General features: G+C 36.0%; 1 protein-coding gene across 1 annotated transcript in view; it reads left to right on the forward strand.

Annotated features, from left to right (window-relative positions):
* The first annotated feature begins 1,292 nt into the window (after positions 1–1,292).
* The window catches only part of rasa2 (RAS p21 protein activator 2), a 142,721-nt gene continuing 121,342 nt past the window's right edge, over positions 1,293–22,671 (forward strand). Inside the window, exon 1 of the mRNA XM_039760217.1 lies at positions 1,293–1,552. Within this exon, the coding sequence (XP_039616151.1) occupies positions 1,444–1,552 (109 nt within the window). The 5' untranslated portion in view covers positions 1,293–1,443. The remainder of the gene's footprint in view (positions 1,553–22,671) is intronic.

A 22,671-nucleotide genomic window follows, 5' to 3' on the forward strand; every position in this document is an offset into this window, starting at 1 on the left:
TTAGTGTTCACGCCTCATAATTCTAGCGTTCGGTTTTAGTCAGGGTATTTGGCATCTTAATATTTATCCATGTGGGGTTTTAATCGAGGTACTGTACTCAGTTTTTCGTCATACATAGACATACCCTTGCTAGGTTAAGATATAAATTATCGCCTTTTGAAAGTGAGCCTTGCGAAGGAGTCGTCCAGGTTTGGTTCCTATCTTGCGCTGAAAACTCCTCCCTCACGACTGTGAAAATGGATTATGGGGTTTAAGAATGTTATATTAAAGCAGAGTACATTACATCAAGATCCCCTATTTCTTTTTTTAGGATTGGTCATGTCTATTCTCTCTTCCACATCACTGTGTTGATTGCTGTCATTATAGTTCAATGTTTCTTCTCCTATACATAAGACAATAAATGCATGCATTTAACCTTTTATGAGTAATGTACGTACAAATAAGCTAGTCATTTGTCTGGCGTTCTACAGAAATCCAAAAACACTGCTTTCGGGTTGATCAGACTTTCAAAACTGAACCGATTTAAGTGTGTGGGATTGTTGCTGTTCTTTCATGAACTGTCGTGCTGTCCATGGACAGTTGCTGCCTTCTACCACAGATTACATTGGTTTCTCGCGATTCGTTTCTGGCATTAGCATATTCCCACAATTAATTATATCGCTACTAACAGTAGGCATCGGTGTTGTGTTTTGATTCACTTCACCTCAGTAACTGAACCCGGATCCAGTGAACATGATGTATAAAAGACTTCACAAAACGAAGAAATTAATGTAATAAAGTATTACTATCAACAGCTTTTTTGATGCGCATATGTTCATATCATATAAATGTATGCCAGATATTGCAAGGCCTTTGACAAGACGACAAACCATAGCCGCGTACACTCGCACAGAAATTCATACTGCGCCAGTTCTATAGTCCCCATTTAACACTAGCCTTTGGCATGGGGGAGTACTCGGAGAAACCCCCATCAATTCCAGTAGAAACTACAAAGAAGTAGGATTTGAACCCTGGTAGTTCTTAGTTGTAGGACATAATATAGTTAGGACTAGGCACGTACGTTGTTTAAAAACGAACAAACATAAAACTGTGAAGACGTTGCCATCGTATTTCTCACAGACGGTATTGCTCCATTCACAAGGCTTCCTAAGAACAACACCACCGCAAACGTCACCGACATCTCGATTGGACTACTAGTGCTTAGTAGTGGCCACAAATGTTGAGCACCGCCTACACGTTCAGTTCCACCCACACTCTCCGCCCTGCAGCCTTTCTTTACTTGCTTTTGTTTCTTTTACAAACCACCTCGAGTTTGCAAACTCGCTCACTCACAGGACAGGGGAGCCAGTTGCACTTTTTCTCTCAGCCAATAAGATTTTTTCAACGGTTGAAGGCGGGGCTTTATGTTCTTACATTCATAAACGGATGTAACGAGAACTGGTGATGAATGTACTTACAGTAGACCCGAGGCAGGGCGGCGTTGTCTCGCGCACCATGGCGGAAGAAGACGATAAGGGAGTTCGGATTTTACAGAGCCTCCGGGGAAAAATTTGTAAGTCAAAATAATGAAAAAAGGGCACCTCTTAATTGCCGTGCTGCCACGTTTTCACAGCAAATCTCACAACCCGGCCTGGCGGGGCGTGGCGCCGACCTGTTCGTGCTCCTGAACGATGTATGCCGTGTAATATTAACTGACAAGAAGGAAGGGGGGAAGCAAATCAGTGTTTTAACCTAGATTTAAAGAGACAAGGGAGCCCATGGGGCTGTTGACATGAGAGTCTTTAGCTGGTGTTTCCAGGCGATTTTACCATGTTTTTTTTTGATAGGGATGTGTTTTTCACTAGCTCAATGTTGTCGCGTCTATATTTTATTTTACTTACCCTGGCTCTAGGAATGTGTTGTAAATGAATACGGTGGCTTGTTTAAGAGACATTAATTTGAAACCTATCCTTTAGATGTTTCAGAATGATCTGATAAATGTATGTTATGTGTGGCACAATCTAGTATCTTAATTTCACTCATTATTGGGGAAGACTGGAAAAGTCAGTTTTGAATTGCACAAAATGACCATAATGTAGTAGCGAAACTATTGGCAGGAAGTTGGCAGTATTTGAGTACAAGTAGAAAACCTTTATATCGAACGCATTGGATTAGGTTTCTTTTTACAGATGCTCGATTAAAGCTAGATAAAGATTTGGTCGGTAGCTTGTGCTGTTGCAAACTAGTTCAGTGGATAATGCAGCAGGATGCTGCGGCTTCCTTGTATAAACCTTTCATCTGAAATTTTTTTTCTCTCTAGCTTAGCTTTGGTTTTTAAACGTTAAAAGGCAGTAGGTTAAATACACCACTTCTCTCTCTTCACCTCTAGTAAATTACTCGATATAAGTGTTCGTTTAAGCACCATACGTTACCTGGTGTAGAGCCGTTCATTTTGTACACTTGATTCTCACAATCCACGGCAGATCACACTGTATCATTAGATTACTTTTAGCACATGGAATGACAGATAAACCGAGCAGAAACAACAGCAGTTTACGGGAGTTGGCCCTTCTGTAGCTGGACTTTAATAATGAACACTGCTAGAAAGTGCTTTACAAGGCAAATATAATGTGTCTGACAATGTCGCAATCATAAACCACTGCACACCGCATTGGAGAGTTAATAAAAGTTATATAATAATTATGTAAGATTTCACTTTTGAATCTAACAAAAAGAGACATGTTAGCCAGTTGATTTTTAAATGCTCAGAAGTCCTGAATATTCAGCCTATTGCTTTTGGGAGGTCTCCCTTGTTAATTTTTTAATAGATAAGAAGCTCAGATAGATATTTAGGTCTGGAAAATGTCCCGGGCTTGTAAGTGAATAGTAGACATTTGAGGATGATTCACACATTAATAGGAAGTTACCTTGTCAAGCTTGTTGAGGAAATGAATATGTGCCAGGTGCCTAGAATGAGGTATTCAGATAAAAGACTAAAAACTGGTATATTTGTCTTTTAAACATCTTTTGAGCTTATAATAGCCTTAATGTAATTTGAGAAGCTGTAACATCATTTTCTTATTTGTGATAGAAAAATATATAATTCAGTTATGCACCTTAATGTAATGAATAAACATTTAATTTTCTCCGGAATCTGCATTCCTCCATGAATTTTCGGTACTTGTATCTAGTGGCACAGTGTTGCCTCCTAGATATTGTCTAGGGCCCTCTGTGTGAAAAGTGCATAGTCTCTAACTCTCTTTTTGTGGGCATTCTATAGCTACTTCAGTTTCAAAGCTGTATAGGTTAGGCTTATTAGCAACTCACAATTTTCATTTTTTGGTATGCACAGTGATAGTCTGATGCAATCTTGATTTCTGCCTTATGTCTGACATTGCCAAGATACCATTTGGACTCCTGCAAATTTGTGGTTAAAAAGAGGTGGTTTTATAAAGCATTTTCTAGTATTAAAACAGAATATGCATTTTGTCTGTTAGAAACTATGTGAATAGGATTACATTTTTGGAAATCAGCTGTTTGAAAATATTCATGTTAAGCAATCAAGTATGTTTTTACAGTATTTTCACATGTCATTATGTTGTTATGATAGATTAAAATATGTTGACAGCTTTGCTCAGAATTTATATATACATTATAATGTGAGGTACATAATTTTATAGAAAAGTATGTGACAAAGTATAAAGGGAGATGATGTATGAGCTAACTTATTTTGAATGTTAGTTAGGGATAGAAAAATACCTTGAGGAGTACAGCAACAAATGATCAAAGCATTTGATTAGCCTGTTGAAAAATGTTCCTGTACACGATTAATAAGAAAGCTAAAAGTCACATCATATGAGTGATATGATAAGAGTGATGGGGATCATTCATCACAGGGCAGTTTTTCCACTAAACTGAAAATATTTGTAGATTTAATGGAATCTGGAGGGAATGGCTTTAATATATCATTGGAAATCTGGCTCTGAAATTAATGTATTTGCTTTTAAAATATTTTTAAGTTTAATAGGGCTATGAAATAGTATTTGTGTCTGTAATCATATCTACAATTCCAGAGTAGTCTTTTTTATGGCACAAATACAGTATAGGTGCAAATGCACATTTATTTTTAATTTGTTTTTATTTTTGTTGCATGGAACTTACTCTATAAATTATTCATGTAACTTTTTGAAATACATTTGAAGATATTTTGGGTTAATATGTCTTGAAGGCTATAGAAAAAGAATTTTTGTTCTGATTGTAATATTTATCTAATGATAAGACTTTTATTAAATAACCCACATTGTCATTCTACACAATGCATACTTGCTGGCTTATTTTCCATGAAAAGATTTTTTAAGTAATTGTATATATTGCAACGTCGATTAGCTGATAAAGTGAGATAGCTGCTTGTTCATTGTTTATGTATACCTGTATATTAGGAAACATATTAAAACAGTGTAAAAATTTATTTAATGGTTTAGATAATTTACTTTCACCAAATTAACAGTAAACTGATGCATGTTCAAGATAATATATTTCTGATTATCTGTCTGAATAATTTGAGTATGAGTAAATGTTTTAGATTAAGCTTTTATGTACAGAAAAGAGAATACACAAGTAAACATGCATTTTATAAAATTATTGAGCTGTACATATAGATTACAAAAAATAGTTTGTTTCTGAAAATATTTTATATAGCCTTGTGTTGGTACTTTTTTAACCAAATTTGTGAAGGTTTTGTTTTTAAATTTTTTTTTTTAAAGTAGGGAATGTTGACCTAAATAATAAAAAAAGCTTCTTGCTGACAGATGTGAACATTGCACTTCACTTTGCTCAGTTATTGTTTTTAATTTCTATTAATTATTTGTTTACCATGTTTTATAATTTTATAGTGTGCTGTAATGGCTTAGGCATTTAACTAAAACAACATCTTCACTGGTTCAATTACTACCTCTTACTCACTGTGCAACTATAAGCAAGTCACTGCCCAGTGATCTAATAATGAAACCTATATGTATGCTATGGCAGTGCTCTAGTCTTGGCAGTGAAACTTTTATGTGTTCTCTTTTTTTATTCATTTATTTGTATGAAGTGCTACCAGACTATGAACTGCTCATAGCAGTTTTGTCTGTAACAAAGTGTAATTTTTTTCTGAAATGTGCTGTAAATAGTGATTTCTGTTATCACAGTTTGGGATTGTGTGTGCTTCTGAAAGGTGTTGCATAAAATATAATAAATTTGTAATGTTTATGTAGTGAAATGTATGTGTAATTTTTCAGATTTTTTTTATAATACAATCATTAATCAAATTTTACATTTTTCAACCAGATACATTGCTGTTTTATGACCAAAATATGTACAATCATTTGCTCAACCTGCTCAATCCAGTTTTGGGGTTTTGGGGAGAAAGATCTATTAAAGACCTCGCCTTGCATGAAATATAAATGCTTTTTGTTATTATTTACCTGTTAATATAAATATGCATCTTTAGTTACAGGTCATTTAAGGATGAAAATGTTTCATTCTTGCAATGTTACATTTTGACCTGTAGTTCACATGAGTTAATTTCTGTTTCTGTGTTCTTCTGTATTTTGATTTGTTGTGTTGCATTATACCATATATTTTTCTACAGTATACATGTTCCATTTACCAGAGTAAATGAAATTATACTCTATAATACATATAAATATATAAACACTTTGTCACATTTGTTATATTCTGTATTGGAATCAACATATTAACAGGATATTGGCTAGAGCTTTAGAAGGTTTTATTTTGTTTCAGAAAAACCTGACTTACACTGCACCCAAACTCATCAATATGTTTCTTTCGAAGCAGGAAGATAGAAAGAAAACCAATTTTTAGTATTACAGGTAACATTATAAGAGTTAAACAGATGTATATAAATGCCAGACTCTATTATAAGGATATTTTATATGGGTTAAAGTTTATTTGATGCATGGATTTTCTTTTATTAGATTTGTTATGTTTCAGAATGCCCCCACAACCCTGGTCAGAAAATGACATGACATGTTTCAGATTGGAATAAATAAATACAATTAGCCCTTTTTCTATTGCTTTTTTTCTAGTTCTATAATGCAGCTTGGAATGCTAGGTGGTTTAAATTCTTGCAACATTTATTATGGTTAATTGCAGTATCTGCAAATAAAAAGATCTGGTAGCAGGTAATGAAGAAAGGTTCAGATTGTATGAGTTGGCTACACTGTATATGTTAATGTGTTTTATTTTAAAGATCTAAAGTAAGGTCACTGCTAGAAACAATTTAAATATTTGTTAGAAAGTTTAAGGACCTAGCCTGTATTAAAATACTATATACTAGGACTGGTGCATTATAGTTTGTTTCTTGCAGGAGACAACATCTTTTAACCATATTCTGTTAGTAATAATATATAATGCTCAAGGCCCATGCATAGAATTGCTGAACTAAGACATTAGCCATGTTTGAATGTACTGCAGATAATCACAGCTCCAAAGACTCATTTTTGATGCTTGTCTTGAACTTTACATGCAGAATTAGCATCTGTCTCATAAGTGAATATGGCACAGTAAGTTCCAATTCTCTGTAAGCCTGTTTTGGAATAGACTGCTTTGGAAAATGAATGAACTGTTTTGTTTATTGCTTTAATAATATACTTTAGGTTTGTAACTTTACATAACTTGGTAGAATGCAGAAAATATTATACATTAACATAAGCAGATGTAATCCATTTATATATTCACTATTAAATATGTTTTGTAAATAGTAATTTATTTTATCTGATGAGGCCACTGACTATTCTTAAGTGTAGCACTAATTGTGGCATGTGCTTTTAACCTTGTGACAACACAATAAACACTGCAGTAGTTTTCCAATCTGGAAAAGTTTAGTAGTGGAACATCAAACTCCAATCTCTGAAGTATTCTGAGTGACCTGAATAAGAACTGTACTTGGAGTTGTATGTTTTAAAAAGACAACACATATGCACATGCACACACAAATTACTGGTTTAAGCAGTAATCGCTGTAATATTAGCTGGACAACGAACATTTTGCTACCTCAGCACTTTTGTGTGAATATTCTGTATTTTGGCTTGCTGATCATAAAAGTCACCTTTACATTTTCTTGTCACATACCTTTTTATTGCCATTACCAGTTTTTGTCATTTACTCTTGTATTATAAGTTTTCATATGCTTTACAACGTCCACAACTAGAATATCAGTGGTGATCTAAACGAAGTAGCACAACTACTAGTAATGCAGCTCAAATATACCAAGTATTGCTGTTTCAGTTCTGAATGGGACAATGGGCTAAAGACTCTCATTACATTAAAGAGATCTGGCCACTGCATAAGCATTTGATTCCAAGTCAGAAGAATATGGCTCCTAAACCACGTCAACCCAACAAAAGATATTGTTTTGCCTCTTCTTAATATAAAATCTGGACTGATGAAAAATGTTGTGATAGCGAAGAACAAGGAAAGTGAAGGATTTCAATATCAGAGACATGTTTACCATAAATAACTGCTGTCAAGTAGGAAAGCATTTTTGTTATTCCCTAAATCCAAATACATGCTGAATTTCAAGCGGTTTGAGGATCAACTAGTGGTGCCAGAGAAAGTCACATGAACGGCATTCATGGATGTTTTTGAGGATATTTTTGGCAACCGTTAAGCACCAAACTACATCCAGCTGGTTGACAACATACAGTGGAACCTCGGGTCACAAACGTCTCAGAACGGTCAGACGTGCATGCATTCGCTGTGAACTCTTTGTGCTTTATTTCGTGTGCTTTTGCATTAATTTTGTAATTAACCATGGCCTCTAAGCAAGTGAGAGTGGTAGTGTTGGTGAGAAGAAAGGTTTGAAGAAAATTGAAATCGAATTAAAGAAATTATTGAAAAGTATGAGCGTGGCGTTCGTGTTACTGATCTTCCCGCCGAGTACAAGAAGTCAAAATCTATGATTTCGACTATTCTAAAGCAGAAAGAGGACATTAAAGCAGCTGATGTTGAAAAAGTGTTAACCAAGCTGATGTTGACAGTGTTAACCAAGCAGAGCCCTCAAGTGCTGGAAGAGGTGGAAAAACTGTTGCTAGTGTGTTTGAACGAGAAGCAACTTGCAGGGGATAGCGTAAGTGAGGCGATGTTATGCGAGAAAGCCAGGAAGATTCATGGTGATTTGCTGCAAAGTTAGGTTTCTTGGTTGTTTATGGTTAGTTTTTGTATAAATTAAGGATTTTTCAAATTTTCTTTTTTTTCCCAATGCTTAAAACTCATTTTAAAAAAAAATGTTTACAGCGAGCGGTTCGTAAGGCTGTAGCGTGAACTTTTACAATGTTAGTTTTCTCTGTTCAAGGTTTTTCACAGCGGTTCATAAGGCTGTAGTTTTAACTCTTGCAATGTTAGTTTTCTTGGTTGTTTATGGTTAGTTCTTGTATAAATGAAGGATTTTTAAAAATTTTTTCCCTGTGCTTAAAACTCATTTAAAAAAAAAAAAGTGTTTACAAAAATGAGCGGTTCGTAAGGCTGTAGCATGAACTCTTGCAATGTTAGTTTTCTCTGTTCAAGGTTTTCTCAGTGTTATTCAATGTTTTTACATTTAGTTTACTATTACACTGTGCATTCTATGGTATAATTAACTGTTTTTGTGCTTTAAAAATCTTAAAAAAATATATATTTACATACAGTCTGTACGGTTTGGAACGGATTAATTGTATTTATATACAGTCCTATGTGGGAAATTAGTTTAGGTCATGACCAAATCGGGTTGCGACCAGAGTTTTGGAAAGAATTACGATCGTGACCCGAGGTTCCACTGTTCTTGAAGGATACAAAACCATGAAGTGCAATATGTCGCTAAATGTCTAATTTCTGCCTTCATACTTGGACTTCTTCTCCGCTAATCTTGGTGCAGTCACTGATAGATATGCTAAATGGTTTCATCCGGACATTACAATGATAGAAAAGCAGTATGGAGGCAAGTGGAATCTGTCAGTGCTGGCCGACTATTGTTGGAAACTGAAATGAGACGTATCGGATGCTACAAATGAAAATTACCAGCAGTATTCTGTTTAGCTCCATTGAAATAATGCAATCTGTCAGAATCATTAAACAGTTAAACACGCTAAATTTGGCAAATATTAATTTCATATTTTAGTAATTCCTATGTCATACAGTCAATCTGAAATTTATATCTGTGATCTGCTTTAAGCTGTCTATAATAATAACCAAAAATTTTCAGGGGAAAAAATCGTTTTCCTAATATATTCAAAGTTGTTTGTTTTCTGAAGGCCACTTATATGTTATACCTTATACTTTTTATATTTTATTGTACTACAAAGTTGAGAAACAGTATTTCGATTCTCCTGTATGTTCTGCACATATAGTGAATTGACAATAAAAGGTGATTTGAATTGATTTGACCTTGTATTTATCATTGTGATGTTTTAGTTATAAACGATTAATAGATACTTTATTAATCCCAAGGGGAAATTCACATATTCCAGCAGCAGCATACTAATAAAAAACAATATTAAATTAAAGAGTGATAAAAATGCAGGTATAACAGACAATAACTTTGTATAGTATCATTTAAGGGTGGAATTGAAGAGTTGCATTGTGTGGGGAAGGAACGATCTCCTCAGTCTGTCAGTGGAGCAGGACAGTGACAGCAGTCTGTCGCTGAAGCTGCTCCTCTGTCTGCAGATGATACTGTTTAGTGGATGCAGTGGATTCTCCAGAATAGTTTGACTCCATATTGCCTGATTCTTTGTGGGTTTTAGCCCGATTTGTCTTATGGTTACATGCTTATATACAATTATATTTTAATTTTGAAAATAATATCTGGAAAATATTAAAATTCAACAAACTGTCTGTGTATAGTTTGGATTCCATTACAGTGTCCCTGAGTTGAGAGGCAGCTGTAATAACCCTGGAGCCACCCAAGTCATTGTGCCTTTGACCTCTCTCTGTAAATTTGCCCCGTCTGGTGTCTGTGGCCTACATTTTCTTCTTAATCTAAGAGTGATTTTTTTCAGTTATACAAGGTATTATTTCCTGCCAAATGAAGCAGTGAATACTGCAGCTCCTGAAGTCTCTATTCTCAGCTGATTACTTTCTTTTAGGCAATGATACTGGCCAACAACTCTTGTAAAATAAATATAGATTTAGATAAAGACTGTTTTTGTGAAAACATAAAGCAGTGTATTTTATGTTTAATTAAAAATGGATAAGCGTCTTTAACTGACGTTTCAGACAGAATGTACCTTTTTTGTCAGCCTAATCATATTTTTCAGACAAATTGAACAGGGGTACACAGATGCCATTTTGCAAAAGCTAATACCAATCCCAGAGTACTTTGTTAGCAGAATAGGATATAATAGAGTACTGAAATAATTTCAATGAAAAGATAATTTGATGGTAAGTTTCTAACAACAGAAATATGTAAAGGAGATAATACATTTCTTTTAAGACTGAGTGAGCAAAATGTGTTTTTTTTAATTACTGTAGAATTGGTCTTAAATTGCATTAAAACATTATCAAAGTTACTAGCTTCACCTGAGAATTTTTTTAAGACAATGGGCATCAGTTATTGTGCCCTCAGTTAATTGGGTGTATCATATGTACTTTGTTAACTAACTGAAGGCTTTTCTGTATACAATATTTGCATTTTGTTTAAACTAAAGCATGATATTATCAGCAGGCAATGTTGTGCAGTGGTTTTGTCCTGTGACTTCATACCCTGCGATTGTGAGTTCCATTCCTGCTACTGACAATTATCTCAAATGTTGTCAACCAGATAAGTTATGATGATAATAATAATTAATATTAGGTCACTGGATTTGCTTACTCTTGAACATACTATACACAATTATTCATGAGTAAAACATTCCTGACTTAGAACAACTCCTGCTTTTTTCCTGCTTTTCCTAGTAACTTGACTTTTGATAATGGTTATTGCAAAATTCAATTTTACAAAAATGTGTATCCTTTTGAATTGAAACAGGTAGAAATAATATGAAATTGGGGTGGTCTTTACGAAAAGGGACTGGAGGGTTCATTCCATCTTTAAGGGGGATCACACTTCTCAGCCTCTTTGGGAAGGCCTATGCCTAGGTTCTAGAAATGAGGATGCGACTGTTGGTCAGTCCTCAGATTCAGGAGGAACAATGCAGACTTCATCTTGTGCGTAAAATACTTGACCAGCTTTTATCCTCACAAGGATTATGGAAGGTTAATGAGAGCATGACAAACTAGTCTCTCTGTGTTTTGTAGACTTGGAAAAAGCATACAGTCACATCCTTTGAGATGTGCTTGTTTGGTGCTTTGGGAGCATGGGGTACTGTGCCAGCTTTTGCAGTTCATTCACTCCCTGTACAACCAGAGCAAAGGCTTAGTTTGCATTGCCCGCAGTAAGTTGGACTCATTCCTACTAGATGTGGAGCTCTGCCAGGGCTGCCCTTTGTTGTTGCTTCTGTACATAATTTTTTTATAAACTGAATTTCTAGCCACAGCGAAGGAATAGAGCGTGTCCAATTTGGTGGCTTTAGGATCACATCTATGCTTTTTACGGATGATCTGGTCCTGCTAGCATCATCAGGCTGTGACCTTAGACACTCACTGGCATGGCTAAGTGTGAGGCGGCATCTCCAAGTCAGAGGTCATGGTTCTCTGCTAGAAAAGGGTTGAGTACCCTCTGTGGGTTGGGTATGAGATGCTGCAGAGAAGTTCAGGTATCTTGAGATCTTCTTAACGAGGGGGTTGAGTTAGATGGGAATGGAAGATCCACTGGTGGACCAAAGTAGTACCAGTCAGTTTTGGTAAAGTCTCAATTTACTGGATCAATTTACTGGACTATCTATGTTCTTACCCTAGCATATGGTCACGAAGTGGTTAGTAGGGACAGAAAGAACTAGATTGCAGATGCAAGCTACTGAATGTTTTTTTCACCAGATGTCGGGCTCAGCCTTATATTTGTGAGAAGCCCAGACATTTGAGAGGAGCTCAAAATATAGATGCTGCTCCTTCATCGCTCAACTGGGATCTGTGGGGTGCTTTGTTGGTGTTCATCACATTAAAAGTCTGTTCACACACGCACGTAGAGCCAAACAACACCAGCATCCTCTGTGCCATCTTCTGGATGTTTGGAAGTTTGGCTGCGCTTAATGAAGCATAAAACTCATCCAGTTTAAGAGAGTTGAACTTCTCCAATGTGACACCGTCTTAAAGGAGATCAATCAGTTCCAACTGCAACTCCCGTGGCGCCATTTCAGGGTCCAGTGTGAAGGGACATGACATCAGCTGAAGTGACTTGTAAATATTTCCAAAATCGGAGAACCAACAGTAGAATTCTCCATGTAGGTCGTCCAGTGATTTCCTGTATTTTTTCACAAGTCAAGGAGCCTCTTTCATCGCAGCCGGTGTGGGGAAATGAACAAATGAGTTGTTTGACATTTGCTTTGAGAATAAAGCTAGCTTGGTTTTGAAGGCTCTGACGTTTGTGTACATTTCATGCACAAACTGGTCTTTCCCTTGTAGCTTCACATTCAGCTCATTCATGTGTATCAGTATGTCCACCGCAAAAGCTAAATCACAAAGCCAATCTGTGTCACTCTGTTCAGGAAAATCGTCAGCTTTCTGAAGTAGTTACAAAAATGAGATCATCTCCTGTTTGAGCTCCCACACTCGTCGACATACTTTCCCCAAACTTAACCAGTGGACATTGGAGTGGTAAAGCAAGTCCTGGTGATCATCGTCAATTTCTTCAAGAAACTGATAATGCTGAAGTCCCCTCGCTCGAATAAAGTTAATGAGTTTTACAACTGGCTTCACTATGTAGTCAAGCTACAATACGGATTTACATAGTGCTTCCTGGTGGATTAGGCAGTGTAAGAAAATTACCTCCTGCTCAGGGTTGTCCTCCTTCACCCTCTCCTGGATTCTTTTGAGCAACCCAACGATTTTTCCAGTCAGATTTGGCGATCCATCTGTGGTAATGCTGGCGAGCGTACTGCAAGGTAGCTTGTGGCAATTGATGACCCCCCGACACGCTGTCATACAAGTCCTTTCCCTACGTTTTCCCATTTAAGGATTCCATGGCCAAAAACTCCTCCATTATCTCAATATTGTCATTAATCCCTCTGATAAAAATTAAAATTTGAGCAGTGTCCTTTATGCCATTACTTTCGTCCAGTGCCAAGGAATATAATGTAAATGACTCTGCTTTTTTTAACTTGCTAGCTAAGTCTTCGTCAATTGGTTCAACACGGTGTGTCACTGTCCTGCGTGATAAGATAATTTTTTTCAAATTTGTTCTTGCTCCCAGGACACAAGATATTTGCTGTCTCTACCATGCACTCTTTGAGAAACTCCCCTTTGGAGAAATGCTTGCTGGTCTTTGCTGATTTGAATGCCAGCACATAACTTGGCTTCGTGCTTGATTCGTGGATGGCAGTTTGTCAGATAAAGGCATTTTGCTGAGCCAGCAAACTAACTGCCAACCTCTGAGCGGTAGCTGTCCGTTCTTGCGTTGACTGGTTGTTAGCATAATTAGCATGCTTGGTGGAAAAGTGACGGCTGATGTTGTATTCCTTTAAAACTGCAACAATTTCTTGGAAAATAAGACATACAGCCTTTGACCGGACTTCAGTGAAAAAGTATTTAGTTGTCCATTCCTTATTAAACACTCGGCACTCTCTGTCGACTTTTCTTTTCTTTGGCCCACTCATTGTTGCAGATGGGTTCAGAGCAGTAGCAGAGTAGTAACAAAGAGTAACCCAGGCTCCGCAAAATCAAGTCAATGTATCACTGCGCCTAATGCGCCATCTGGTGGAACGCCAGGCATTACAGGACAAGGTCAAATGAATGCAGTCATAATTATGATATGATTTGATTTGGTCAATTCTGTACCAATCTTCGGTGGGCCGGATTAAAAAGACCAACGGGCCGGATGTGGCCCGCGGCCCGTAGTTTGCCCACCCCTGCTCTATGCTGTGCTTAGTGGTGGCTTTATGCAAACGGGACACAGCATCTGCCATCAACAAGCACGTGAATAGCAGCATTAGCCAATAGAGGTAGAAAGACGAATGAAAAAGTGGCAGTGTCCACTCAGGAAAAAGAGAAATGATCATGCTTGGTCAGTGGTTAGCCAAGTGCGCTAGAACCACCTTAAACCACATTATTGTGTTGAGATGTACAGTATTTAAAAAAAAAAGTACATCGCTCAAAATGTTGAGCCAAAACTTAACTCCTATAAATATTATATTTGCCCTACACTGAATCCATATCCTCTTAAAAAGATGTGTTGGAAAAAAAACTAATTTTAATTTTTGACACCATTTAAAATGACTGAAATATAGGAAATATGTAGCTTATAGTAAACAATATGAAAATTTACAGTAAGCACATGTAGCATCCTGTCAGAGTTTGTTTGTGTGCCAGTCAAGCCCTGCCTACCTGTGATCTTGTGTATTAGAACTATTTCAGCTCCATCAGTGACCAATCCAGAAAAAATAGCTTCAATAAGAATATTAATATCTGTATCCATTCATATATTTTCTGGGTTTTTTTCTGTTTAATATTTTTTTCTATTTATTTTTGTTGTTATTTTCTACATTTAGAACAGAGTTTCTTAAACTATGGGTTCCCAATTTTGGGTCCCTTAGGCTTGCAAAGTATATCATGGTTGGCCTTCACCTGTTGGTCAATTTAAGGTACGCTATATCAATCTGAGTTGATTTTCCAAGGGGGATGAGATCTGACGATCATCATGGAATTAGTTTTGAAGACATTAATAAGAGCAAGAAGGGGTTGTGAGAAAAAAGTTTAAGAAACCCTGATTTAGAACATTGTTGTGGATTAATTAAAAATGTGTATGTCACACAGAGGCTAATTATAGCTACTCTTCTGGCACAATATGTCACACTGTTCACTGTTTTACTCATTTGGCATTTATTTTTTTACATTGCATTACCCTGGTAAATTGCATTTAATTTAATCTATACTAATAAAAGGCAAAGCCCTCACTGACTCACTCACTCACTCACTCACTCATCACTAATTCTCCAACTTCCCGTGTACGTAGAAGGCTGAAATTTGGCAGGGTCATTCCTTACAACTTACTTACAGAAGTTGGGCAGGTTTCATTTCGAAATTCTACGCGTAATGGTCATAACTGGAACCTATTTTTCTCCATATACTGTAATGGACGTTAGCCCGATGGCCGTGGGGGGCGGAGCTGCGTGTGACATCATCACGCCTCCCACGTAATCACGTGAACTGACTGTGACCGCAGTATGTAGAAAAGAAGGAAGAGCTCCCAACAATAAAACAGCGGAGAACCCGTGGATTAAATAAAAAGGCTGCTTAGTTAGCGAAGCAAGGAAAAACAACAGCCTTATATGGCGTTTGTTTATAAAACAGTGGAGAAGCTGTGTAAACACTGCTTCACAAAAAAACAGCGGAGTGCCTTATATGGGCAGGCAGTCAGCCAAAGAAGGGAATCAATAAATAACTATAATCGTAATAAAGGAACAAAAAGATAGTGGAGAACCCGCGAATTAAATAAAGGAAATGGGTACTTGAACAGTAAACTAAGTCTAAAATAGCTACACAATAACTATAACAATCGTAATAAACGAACAATAAAACAGTAGAGAACCGCACAGTGTATATATATATATATATATATATATATATATATATATATATATATATATATATATATATACACACACCCCGATCTACATACTGTCAAATAAACGAACCACACGCGTGGTGCAACACGAGAGGCTTCGCCTCTAGCGCTGACATCCAAGGTTCGATTCCCGGGACGGGGTGCAGTGAGTGTGTACGCCTGATGAGCCCAGAATCAGGGTGAAACACGTGCCGCATATTTTTTGCATTATTTGACAGTAAAACTATTTCAGTATATTCAATATATATAAATCAGCGCTTCCGATTCATTTTACCCTCGCACCCCCTTGGTTTGAGAAGAAGTATGAAAAAATATGAGGTTAACGCAGAAAAAAGGATCACCAATTGAAGCTTTAGGAATAATGGATACTTTATTCGCCATCAATAATTATTTTGGTAAAGCCATACTCAATGTGATCCTTCTTCCATGTTCTAATTTTTTCCTGACTAGCCATGATTACATGAACGGTAAAAAAGTAAGAGCGAAGCGAGGGTGACATCCAGTCAGGCAGGCGACAGCTCAATAGCTCGAATTTGGATATAAAGTAGGTTCTATTTAGTCGACAGAAATATCTTCGGTAGGAATGTAAGTTGAATTTACTCTTTAAATTTCTGTGGTGAAGAAAAATGTATGCAATGATGACTAAATTTACCTTTCATTCCTACCAAACATATTTCTGTCGACTAAATAAAAATTACTTACATTTAAAATTTAAATAGAACTTGAACAGATACGATACTTCATAATACCCACGCAGCACTACAGTAAGTGTACGTTAAGAGCAAGAGTCATCTGTTTTTGTTTTTTTTTTTCATTTTTCTTCCTCGATGGATTTTGGCACCCCCAGCAATAGCTGCTCGCACCCCAAAGGAGATCTACACTATATATATAGATAGATATGACAACACTCATATCAATGACAAAACAATTACATTAACAATCATGTTACGTTATTTTTAAAATTTTTCCTTTTCTTTTTCATAACTTCTTTAACACACTACTTCTCCGCTGCGAAGCGCGGGTATTCTACTAGTTCACTTATAAACCTGGGCACTGGTGTGTGACAGCTACATTTAATCTCCCCTTAAGCCTATTTTATATTTTCCTTGTGTTTTTTTTATTAGCATTCTTTCTTTACAGTGAGATCACATTAAAGCAGTGTTTTTACTAATTAGTTTCCACTTTTAATAGATGAATAGATTATAAGAATAATTTTATAAAATATGTGATGATATTATTTAGGAATAAACATAGAACCAATGTTAAATGTAATAATAATTTTCTATGCAAAATACTAAATTAAAAATTGAAAGAATTGAAAACATTTGCAATGTATTTAAGCAGTAGACCTTAGCTACTCATAGAATACATTCATCTTCAGTTTTTGTAAAAAATTGTAAAATTCAGTTAAAAAGTTGTACATTGTGCTTACATAACAGATTTGCAACAGGGTAAAATATATATCCATGACAAGATACAAATTGTACATGCTGCCAAAGTGTGCACTCCTCAGTAGGTCACATCTTTTGCTCAGACAGTTTCAGTTTAATATTTTTGCATACTGATAGTCTCAGACTTAAATTCACTCGAGTCCCTGAACAGCAATATATGCACTAACACCAGATAAGATAACATTACGCAAGCAAAAATCTATTGTGGTATCCTATACTACATTGCTTGCATAAACGCTTATCTTGCTTAATTGAAAGAGTCTTAATCTACCTCTTCTAGCTCAATGGACAAGAGATGCTTTACATAATCTTAAAACATGAAAAAATGTAATTCTTTGTCTGAGGAATTTGGCAAGAATTAATGAAAACCACTGTAAAATAACTTGCTGGTTTTTTTTTTGTTTTTTTTTTGCTTGACCATTGCTTCTGTATTAATATATATGAGGAACCACAGTTGGCTTTTTTGTGTAAGTTGTTGATGTGGGTACAGTAAGGAGGGGTTGGGTGTGTTTTTTTTTTTTTGCAATGCAATAATTATACTGTACTGCTGTTTTGTTCATGCAGCTGTATAGTTGACTAAAGTATGTGCTTTTGTTTGTATTTTGTTTTCTTAATTAAAAATGTAAAACTTCAAATTATATTATCATATGTGAAGATAAATAAGATTGCAAGTATTATTCTAAATAAGTTGTTCCTATTTTCTTTCTCCTAGTGTAGCTTATCTTTGGCATGTGATTTGACAGAGTTAGTCTGTCTTCCATGTTTGGTGAAGGAAGTGCATATAATTGAGAAAATTTGATTTAAAAAAAGAGGGATTTCTTTGATGCTTTGTGGTAAAGCTTGTAGTAAAGTAACTATAAGATACATAATTACATGACTTTTCTGACTGTGAGTAAAGAGACTAATGTTTCATGCAAACCCTGTTGCGCTTCAAGTAAGGTGCAATAAAACAGTTTTTGTTTCCTTGTTTTTGTTTTGTTTGTTTTTATTTGACAGTTGCAGTCCTTTTTCTGACACTTCCTTCATTATGATTTTGGTTCCGTCTATTGTAACTTCATTTGATTCCTTATTTTGCCAGGTGATTCTGAGATCTGGCTCTATATTTGAAAGAAAATTTGTGTGTAAGTTTTTATTGGTCTGACCCATTCTTTCATTTCAGATGATTCAATCTAGCACCTATTTACTTAATTTCTGCAACTCAAACACCATTAATCTAACAAGAACACATGAATTAATCTGTCTTTCTTCTTCCTTTGTATTTTTTTTCTTTTAATTTTGCCCAACTGGATTGTGAGAGTGAATCATTTATTTATACCTTGTTTTGTGGTCTACTATTTTTAATACTGTTATAATAGAAAATATTAGGCTAAATACGGTGTTAACATAGAATATCGCACATCCTATATTGTTTAACCTCACAAGTACAGATGAACATAAACCCAATATATACTATTTTTTATCTTTGTCCACCTGTGCCTGTTTCAGTAATCCACAACCTCTCCTTATGCACTCAGACATTTTGATATGCTAATAGGAGCAAAAACAGTACATTACAAAAGCACTGAACCAAGCACTAATACTATATAATAAGGTAGCTAATCTTCATGGTGACTCTCCCCAGCATCGATCACCTTATTTTAAGTTTTGTTTTTTAAAAGGTTGAACAGGTCTGGAAATGGGAGCTGCTAGATCTGTTTATTAACTAGATACAGGCTTGGACGAGGTGTGTTTAGCCATGACTAAACCAAACAGCATATTATGATTTTAGTTTATAAGAGCATAAGCAAATCATTTAGTCAGTTGCAAGTGAGAATTAAAAAAGGAGAATAAGATTTATAAATTTCATTTTAGGTATACTGTAGGAAATAAATCAGTATTTGATTTTCCTATACAATACAATTGATTGCACTGTACAATAATATAGAATCAATTACATTAATTTATTATGTACACATATAAATGTAGAATAAAATAGACAAGAAAATGAATGAAGTAAGCAACTTAACCTCTTTGGCATTATCCCCAAGTGTGTCTCAGGCTCATAATTCAATGCAATTATAGTTAAGTTAAACCCAAGTGACATGTAATGATGTATACATTTCACAACAGTATTCTGCTGTCATGTAGTGGATGAAGTAACATCATGCTGCTAATAAAAGAATATTCTTGTGCTTTTTGTAACTTTATGTTAACTAAGTTAACTCATCAGTATTCATGATTGGTGTGGATCCCCCATCGAAAAACACAATGGTAAATGAAAAGTCATAAAGGCAGTTTTAGAATGAACTCAAGCTTAACCATTGCTTACATTGAGCAATAGTGATAACAATATCATTTGGTTAACAACAGACTTTGACGAAAAGTGGGACTGATGCATGATATTACACTCTAGGACCGAATCACTGTAATATGACTGGTGAATTTAGTTTCTTGAAGCTTCACTTGGGTTTAATAATAGCTGCATGAAAAAAGGCAAAATAATTGTGATTAAGTGCCAAGGACAAATAAGGTATTACACCCCTAACCAGTGTTCACAATGCAACAGCTGTTAATGTTTGTGTCAGGGGAAAGGTAGAAGTCACTAAGCCTTACACTGTTGTAGCCTGCAATAACACAAGAAGTGGTACGTTTGTGCAGATCAGGCACTGTCATTCCACCCTCTCATGTGCAAAAAAAAAAAAAGTACAAAAAGAAACAAGTTCCAATTGCAATACAGTATAGGGATCTGCATTGGTGAAAGTCTCAAAACATGTCACACAAATGATCTGTACTATATCTGCGACAGTAAAGCACACCTTTTCTGCTGTATTTATGTTGATGTCTTGGTATCTTAAATGTTTCTGTTACACCCATAATAACATTTTTAATTGTTGAAAAAAAAATCAATGCTTTTAGCTCATTTTTTCTGAGGTAAAGATGATGCTAAGTACAGTTGTGCTTGAAAGTTGGAGTGTTTTTTTTTTTTCTGTCCACCCTGGCCATCGGACCTTACTTATTGTATGTTAATTAATGTTGACTTATGTTTATTTTTTATTGTGTCTTCTATTTTTCTATTCATTTTGTAAAGCACATTGAGCTACATTTTTTTGTATGAATATGTGCTATATAAATAAATGTTGATTGATTGATTGATTGAAAGTTTATGAACCCTTTAGAATTTTCTATATTTCTGCATAAATATGACCTAAAACATCATCAGATTTTCACTCAAGTCCTAAAAGTAGATAAAGAGAAACCAGTTAAACAAATGCGACAAAAATATTTTACTTGGTCATTTATTTATTAAGGAAAATGATCAAATATTACATATTTGTGAGTGGCAAAAGTATGTGAACCTCTAGGATTAGCAGTTAGTTTGAAGGTGAAATTAGAGTCAGGTGTTTTCAATCAATGGGATGACAATCAGGTGTGAGTGGGCACCCTGTGTTATTTAAAGAACAGGGATCTATCAAAGTCTGCTCTTCATAACACATGTTTGTGGAAGTGTATCATGGCACGAACAAAGGAGATTTCTGAGGACCTCAGAAAAAAAGTTGTTGATGCTCATCACGCTGGAAAAGTTTACAAAGCCATCCCTGAAGTGTTTGAACTCCACCAATCCACAGCACGACAGATATGTACAAATGGAAGAAATTCAATACCATTGTTACCCTCCCCAGGAGTGGTCGACCAACAAAGATTACTCCAAGAGCAAGGTGTGTAATAGTCAGCGAGGTCACAAAGGACCCCAGGGTAACTTCTAAGCAACTGAAGGCCTCTGTCACATTGGCTGATCTTCATGAGTCCACCATCAGGAGAACACTGAACAACAATGGTGTGCATGGCAGGGTTGCAAGGAGAAAGCCACTACTCTCCACAAAAAACATTGCTGCTCGTCTGTAGTTTGCTAAAGATCACGTGGACAAACCAGAAGGCTATTGGAAGAATGTTTTGTGAACGGATGAGACCAAAGTAGAACTTTTTGGTTTAAATGAAAAGAGTTATGTTTGGAGAAAGGAAAACGGTGCATTCCATCATAAGAACCTTATCCCATCTGTGAAACATGGTGGTGGTAGTATCATGGTTTTGGCCTTTTTTGCTCTATCTGGGACAGGACTGCTTGCCTTCATTGATGGAACAATGAATTCTGAATTCTATCAGAAAATTCTAAAGGAAAATGTCAGGACATCTGTCCATGAACTGAATCTCAAGAGAAGGTGGGTCATGCAGCAAGACAACAAGTACACAAGTCGTTCTACCGAAGAATAAAGTTATTGTTTTAGGAATTGCCAAGTCAAAGTCCTGACCTGAATCCAATTGAAATGTTGTGGAAGGACCTGAAGCGAGCAGTTAATGTGAGGAAACCCACCAACATCCCAGAGTTGAAGCTGTTCTGTACGGAGGAATGGGCTAAAATTCCTCCAAGCCAGTTTGCAGGAATGATCAAAAGTTACCGGAAATGTTTAGTTGCAGTTATTGCTGCATACTGAAAGCAAAGGTTCACAAATTATTGCTACTCACAAATATGTAATATTCGATCATTTTCCTCAATAAATAAATAAATGACCAAGTATAATAATTTTGTCTCATTTGTTTAACTGGTTTCTCTTTATCTCCTTTTAGGACTTGAGTGAAAATCTGATGATGTTTTAGGTCATATTTATGCAAAAATATAGAAAATTCTAAAGGGTTCACAAACTTTCAAGCACAACTGGATGTTAAATAATATTTAGTCTGAAACTAAAGCCATTGGGTCAAATGAAGTAAAGAAGCTGTACAGACAAGACCAGTTGGTACAGATGTGGCATAATGCCTTTGTTCACGTCCACCTTCTCAGATCTTGGTGTGTGTTTGAGTGCATTTATTTCTTTTCATTCAACATGTGCTCTATTAGGGCAAATAGCTACCTTCACTTACAGATTCATTTGAGTGTGTATGTGTGTCTGCATGTGTTCACCTCAGTGTGTGCATACATGTATATTTAAATAGATTTTGTATCTCAAAATTTGCAAATCAATAGGCCTGGGCCTATGAATAAACGGAGCAAAATGCAAACAATTTCTATAGATGTTATCTATACTAATAAAAGGCAAAGCCCTCACTGACTCACTCACTCACTCACTGACTGACTCATCACTAATTCTCCAACTTCCCGTGTAGGTAGAAGGCTGAAATTTGGCAGGCTCATTCCTTACAGCTTCCTTACAAAAGTTGGGTAGGTTTCATTTCGAAATTCTACGCGTAATGGTCATAACTAGATGCTATTTTTCTCCATTTACTGTAATGGAGTTGAGCACGAAAGTCGTGGGGCCGGAGTTTCGTGTGACATCATCACGCCTCCCACGTAATCACGCAGTACGTAGAAAACCAGGAAGAGCTCCAAAAACCGCTGAAGAAAACATACATTATATAATTAAGAAGGCAGCGAAACAATTAGAAGCGAGCGAGTGACATATAAAACCATATTCAGTGGCTCACGTGAACTGACGCAGTGCGCAGACAAAAAGCAACAGTTCCAAAGAGTGCTGAACAAAAACCGAATTACACTGCTACGCTCAAATAGACAAA

The sequence above is a fragment of the Polypterus senegalus genome, chromosome 1 (genome assembly GCF_016835505.1).
Source record: "Polypterus senegalus isolate Bchr_013 chromosome 1, ASM1683550v1, whole genome shotgun sequence".
Classification (NCBI taxonomy): domain Eukaryota; kingdom Metazoa; phylum Chordata; class Cladistia; order Polypteriformes; family Polypteridae; genus Polypterus; species Polypterus senegalus.